The 6,290-nt window shown below is 47.7% G+C and overlaps 1 protein-coding gene across 1 annotated transcript; it reads right to left on the bottom strand.

The window, feature by feature from the left end:
• Positions 1–4,035: 4,035 nt before the first annotated feature.
• On the bottom strand, positions 4,036–5,593 carry LOC120955511 (REST corepressor 1-like). The gene is made up of 2 exons (XM_049605610.1): positions 5,121–5,593; positions 4,036–5,053 (listed from the first exon to the last, which is right to left on the bottom strand). Exons 1-2 carry the CDS (start codon positions 5,277–5,279, stop codon positions 4,883–4,885), a joined length of 330 nt encoding a protein of 109 aa, XP_049461567.1. The 5' UTR covers positions 5,280–5,593; the 3' UTR covers positions 4,036–4,882.
• Between the last annotated feature and the right edge of the window lie 697 nt (positions 5,594–6,290).

The raw sequence follows: 6,290 nt of genomic DNA, 5'->3' as shown, positions 1-6,290 counted from the left end.
CCCCTTCCACGACAAGACGACGAACTACCACCCAAACAAAAGACCGAAGGCCAACGGAAGCGCTATCGTTATCTCTGGGATTATTGGGTGGTGGTACGGCTATTATCCTCCCTTCCCGTCGGGCAGGGACATTAGGGCACGCTATCAACGTCACCCCAATAAACATGTCTTGGTCCCGATCATCATGGGACCGGAAGTAATGTCACATTTTACCAGTATCCAGAGCAGAAAGCGAGCAGGAAGCGAACCTCGCCGGGGCCGACCACAATAGCAATCAGGGAGGAAATAATAATGACACCCGTGGGATGGGTGGGTGGGTGCAGGAAGCGAAAAGATGACAGTTCGTCGCCTCCCACATTGCGACCGAAACCGAAGGGAAGGAAAAATTTAATTCAATTTAGTGCACTCCCGCTCCCAACAGCATCTCGCCAGGCGCGGGGTTGTGTGCAATGCATCCGCGATCGATCTGCGTTGTGTGTGTGTGTGTGCGCCAACAAGCGAAAGCAGGTGCTTTATAGTTTTATTTTTTCGCTCCACTGCATTACCGGGTGTTTTTTGTGTGAGTTTGTGTGTGAGTGTGGGGTTTTTGTGTCCAACAGAGCAGCTTTTCTTTACCGAAAATGTATTTGCTCCCATCGAGGGACCGTCCAGCGAGTCCAGCCCAGGTGAGTCGGGGACATTGGCTGGGGGTAACAAATGTATATATATATATCGTTTGGCTTTTGCCCGTGCTTTGTGCTTAACGGCGGCCGCGCCCGAACTGTTTAGTGGCGCCCGAAAGGTAGGCTAACCGTGCAGCAGCGCGTACGTTGACGGAATCCTCCACCGTAAGGGAGCTAGCAATCGATTCCGTGCGATTTAATCTGCGTGTTCGGTCCACCGTTGCGTACTGAAGTGGGCTCGTGCCCTGCTGCGTTTCCATCCGCCCTTTTTTTGCTGGCTTTCGGCCTGATTTTCTCAGCCGGATGAAATAAATTCTCCCGCTCGGGCATGAGCGTCGGTTTTAAACGTCGAGCAGGAATCGCCCTCACGACCCGGTGTGCTGTAACGCTCTCGGTTACATATTTTCCAATGAAGCCAAATTTCGCAATTCACAATATTGGAACATTCGGTGCAGCTGCTACACCTGCCGGCCACGTGTGTGGGTGTGTGTTGCTGGTGAATGAATTTCGATTGCTTCGGTCCCGAGATCCGTGCGCGAGTGCTTCCAAAAACCTGTGCCAAAGACAACCCGCCGTCCCTCCCATACACATTCACCTTTTACTTGCTCTCTCACCCACTGTGTGTGAGTGTGTGTGTGTATGTTTTTTAGGGTATTACAATCACAGAATACCGTACGGAATCACCCAAAACGATCCCGCCCCAATCAAAAAGGAACATCATCAATGTTTCGTACGGACATGGATTTGCATGCATATACCCGGTTCGGTTCAGGTCGCCCTACTAGGCAGCAGCCCTCTAGCTGCGGGCTATCGTTTTACCATCCAATCGGTGAGCATGCCGGGCCGCGGTGTGCGCTACCAGCGGTGGCTGAATGAGCAATGATTGTATTTTTATTTCCACCCGCTCCTCAGCACCGCGCTTTTTCACACTTTCTTCACGCGGGGCGCGGTAAGTGCAGTCGCCAAAGCGACAAATGCAGCACGCGTCTACAGCACGGAAAGCAATCGGAATCGTTTGACTCTAACCTCGGTTTGCTGTAATCCTGTTAGGATTTAGCATTACTCGGTACACGCGCTAGGGCTAGGGAAGCGCTGGCAATATCTGAACCGTTTGTTTTGATTTGGAAATCTTACACGTTACTGCACCCCCAATGATTTACAATTATTGAAGAAGCTATAGCGCTCAGGAGAGTGCTCGGTTCACGGTTTATGAACATTCTAACTAGAATTGACTTGATGGCGTGGAACATCGCCAGTAAGATATTCAGCAGCAGTAGTATTCCCACAGACGGTACGTTTGAATACTAGCTCATTTGATTTTCAGACAGCCTCAGACACTAAAGAACACGTCAGTCGCAAGAAACCGTCCAGATTGCTCCGATTACTGGAAGAGCTGAGCTAGTTGAGGTCTCCATCCTAAACCTTATGCTCCAAATTCGTCGGCAGCTACTCAAGGTAGGTAAGTTGGCGACAAATCTAGTACCAACAAACACTTTACTCTCAAGCAGATGCTTCAGAAGAACCTTAGCGCCAAATCCCTACCCTATTCAAGACGACCTCCAATAGTATAGATCGAAATGAGCTGTGGAATATCATACCGCTTTCTTTAGAAGCGGATCTATATCTAGGAGATTAACGGACTCTCCTGTCTACTCTTCAGCATTGCTCTCAAAGGAGAAGATGACTTCGACATTATCGGCAGATAGTCAGAGGTCAAGGTAGGAGAGGATTTCTGCTAGCTTGAAATAATCGTACCGTTAGAAAACGACATTAGCACGCAAGACCTGCAGGTACATTGTGCAGTGGGACATTGATACAACCGGTGATACACGGTACTGCTTGGGCCCCAATATGTAAACAAGTTTATAAGGACTCATTAAATGATTCCCAATATTCAGACAAGGTTCGGTAGGAAATAATTGGAAGAGACACACTTACAGTATTTATCTCTAATTATCTTTTAGAAATATCATCTCTAAGTATCGCGACAACCCGATGAGCCTATGCTTTTAGTAAAAGTGTCGAACTCCTAATGCCACATCACTAAAGACGAGGTTACAAACAGGTGGGTATCTAACCGCGCAAAACAAAGCGCGTCATCGAATGGATCTAATCCACAAACAGATATCGTTTGAGCTTGCGACTTGTTGGAGCATCTACTTTGAAAGGCAAATTCGTAACCGAAAGAGTACTAAATCCGTCTTTTTTCAATGATAACAAACTCGCTTATTCAAAACAAACGCTTGCAATGACTATAACCATATTTGAAGTATTTGAAGTGACAAAACTATCGTTGACTTGAGGATTAAACGGAGGAGACAATAGTTCTAAGAACAGTGTCATTTCAGGAACCTGCATGACAAGGTGCGTCAAAGAAGACGATGCTCATATGTACGAATACCAATAAAACCTAAGCTGGATGAAGTACATGAAATCGATCATACTCAGCAAAAATTGTCTGAAGAACAGTATCACCAGGCTGCGGAAACCGAGGAGAACACATCGAACCGTTATAAAAGATCAGCAATCATTGCCAGACCCTTGCGCTCTAAAATAGTTAAATAAATTAGTAACATTGTGTTAATAACGAAACGGAAACCACATTACAAATAAATGTGGCTCTCATATCTTACAAGTTTACCGAACCTGAACAGAAAGCTCGGCATAACCTCCAAAAGACCGCTCACGTAACACGCGTCTTCGACGACTTTGACAGCAGAGCTATCAATTTTCCCCCTCCACGCAACTAAAACGTTCACCCTTCTCAGCAGCACTACCTGCACAGAGTTCACTGGTACCGAGCTCCTTACTAAGCTGCTCGGTGGTGAAAGTATGCTTTCCTTCCACCGGCAAAAGCGCATGTAATATTTACCACAAAATCTCACGTGTATTCTATGGGCGAGCAGTAAGATAAAAAAAAAAACATCCCACTCGGACCCAATCGAACGGACGACAGGATTGACGCAGCACGGCATGGTGCGCAATAGTTCACCCTCCCGCCCAAGAAAGCAGCAGGGCCGAAAAGAGCATACGTCGACATAAGTAACCGAAACGGCTCGCACGGATGGACTTACACATGTGAGGGAGCTTGCGGCAGCCAACATAATCTGCTTAGCAGCATATTTAGATAACGATTATCCGAACCAGCGCTCGGCGACAAGAAGCGGAAACCGGCATTCGAGCTGAGGAACCAACGAACCAACCGTTTTCCGGGGTAGCACCGGGAACACCAGGATAATCGCATCTAATCCAGCTAGATGGGTGACCCCCGGAGTTCTATAATAGATAGCGCGACGAATGTAATGATAGTTCGAACGGTGAACGCGATACGGCAACACTAACGACATCGAATGGTGGATTGATAGATTGTCACTGGTTTGCTCTGGCCGGAAGGCCGAAAATAAGGTTCAGCGGACGCTTTTTTTTAAATGTTTTGAAAATTAGTTTGATAGTTTAAAAATGTAACTTCGTTTGCCGTTTAACCTGGCCCGCCGTCGGGCACAGAAGACACATCGCACCGAAATGTCGAATCTTTACTAATAAGGCACACACGCGCAACAGCTCCTAATTTCTGTTTTGCTGGTAGCTGTTTTTCCTTTTTAAATCTCACCGATAGCAGCCACTCCTCTTTTTTGTTATTACTACCGAGCTATCGCGCTGTGCTTCGCTTCCTTTTTTTATATGGGCTACAAACGACTACTGCAACTAATGATCTAAAGCCATCGCTAGTCAAGAGTAAAAAGCTGCGCAAACATCTAACCAGTCTGGCAAGTTGTGTTCAAATGGCCATATCGTAGGATGGGACAGCCTTCGTTATAATTTCTCCGCTAAGTGTAGTTTTTTCCCCCCATGCGATAGGAAGTTGCTGGCGTACAATACATAGCTGTGTGATGCTACAGCAAATAAATTAGGTATACGATGAAAATGTAAAGAAAATGAAAGTGTAAGCGATTGATGGTAGATCCTTCAGCGGCGATGATGATCTTCGCCGCGTGATGGCATCCCGTCGCCTTCTTCGCTCTCGCCGTGGACGGGACCATTGGTGCTGGGACCTGTTTCACCGTTCGGAATGTTTCCACCGCTGGTCCCGGCACCATCGCCGTGCATACCCGCACGGCTCGTTGATGGCTACATGGAACGGTAAGAAAGCAGAAAGGTGTGCAGTGTGATAAAAAAATCATCTAATGCAGCATGATCGACCTCGTGAGCAAACGAAACGACTAACTGTAGAGACTGCATGCAGCACTTACCAGCAAAGCGGAGCCTCTGCCTAGTGCCGAAACGGCTCTCCTTTTCTTTTTTAAGATTTTTGACTTCATTCTCGGCGCAGTCGGATCGTTCTTCCACTTGTAGTAATACTGCACGATACTGTGGAGCGATTTGTTCGGGAGCTACGAGAACAGGACAAGAAATAGATGAACACAGATAATTCTCAAACACCGGGAGGCTCCTGCTTACAATGCGGTGGTAGAGGTGAAAGTTATTGTCATAAAAGTAATGCGCTTCCGCAAACAGTACACGCTGCTCCTCGGCCCACGTTTCATGATGGACTATGTAGGTGGGTAAAGCGTGGTATGCCCGTTCCAGATTGTAGCCTTCCCGGTACAGCAGCGCCATCGCCTGCTCTTCGTTGAAGCTATGTCTTCCTTTGGCAACGGTTAAAAACTCTTGCACTGGAACAGAGAGTAAGGAGCAGGAGTTAGTCCAATTAGCAGGGAAGGCGCACCGCTGCTACGGTTGGCAGGACCTACATGCGGCTTCCGGTATGTTTTCCTGCGGAACCCACAATGGCACCTCTGGCTCGTTCTGTCGCTCTTCCGACCGGCGCCTGTCAGGCGGTACAAACTCGGGAATGTCGGCCTGATACGCAGAGCCCACTCGAGATGACTCTGAAAGACAAAAGAAAGACAAAACAAAGTTGAACAGCTGACCTATTGAATGCAAACGTCATCCGAACGTCATCTCCCATTATGTAACATCATCCAGCATGTGTCGTGCGTTCTGCAAATTTTCCAACATGGGCACCCGGGTGCTCCTGGGCGTATGAGTAATGCCGTTTCTACTCACTTTTAGGAATGTTATGCAGCATCTCATCCATAAGATGGTTTGCTTCGAAGTCTGAAAAAAAACGATACAGGCCATTGCAGAGTGTCATCGACGACGCACCGAAGGGAACATTTGGCGGCAGGTCTCGTCAGCCTTGCGCATCCAGCAGGGCGAAGTGATCACGCCGACGCAATGGCGTCTTTTCTTACCGAGATTCGTTCTAGGCCTGGTGTCCGTTGAAGAGCTCGATTTCTTGGTATCATCCTCGGCCAACCCGGAATCACCCGAATCGGAAGATGGATTGTTAAGCTTTTCCTGCCCCTCATTCGATTCCCCATCGCTTGGAAACATCTCCATCGTCGCGAATTCCAAAGTCGCTTACCGGATGGTCAAACACAAACTGCAACCGTGCTTGTCTTTAGCACCACCGCAGCCTGCGATATAAAGTAGAACAAACGGGGTAATGATCGTTTCGCACGTGAAAAGACAATTTCGTATTTACTTAGCCAACACCGGCAACCGCTTCGTACTTCGTACTGGTGGCTTTATCGTTGAATTTGAGTTTGCTTTCAAAGTCAGCGT

The sequence above is a fragment of the Anopheles coluzzii genome, chromosome X (genome assembly GCF_943734685.1).
Source record: "Anopheles coluzzii chromosome X, AcolN3, whole genome shotgun sequence".
Classification (NCBI taxonomy): domain Eukaryota; kingdom Metazoa; phylum Arthropoda; class Insecta; order Diptera; family Culicidae; genus Anopheles; species Anopheles coluzzii.
Note: the sequence above shows the minus strand (reverse complement) of the source record. Positions and strands in the feature narration are given on the sequence as shown.

What these genes read in the sequence shown, in the direction of transcription:
- LOC120955511 (XM_049605610.1), bottom strand. Translation starts at nt 5,279, where the DNA reads ATGGCGCTGCTGTACCGGGAAGGCTACAATCTGGAACGGGCATACCAC. An exon ending in TTCACCTCTACCACCGCATT is followed by an intron (nt 5,054 to 5,120) that starts GTAAGCAGGAGC and finishes CTGTTCTCGTAG; the next exon opens with CTCCCGAACAAATCGCTCCA.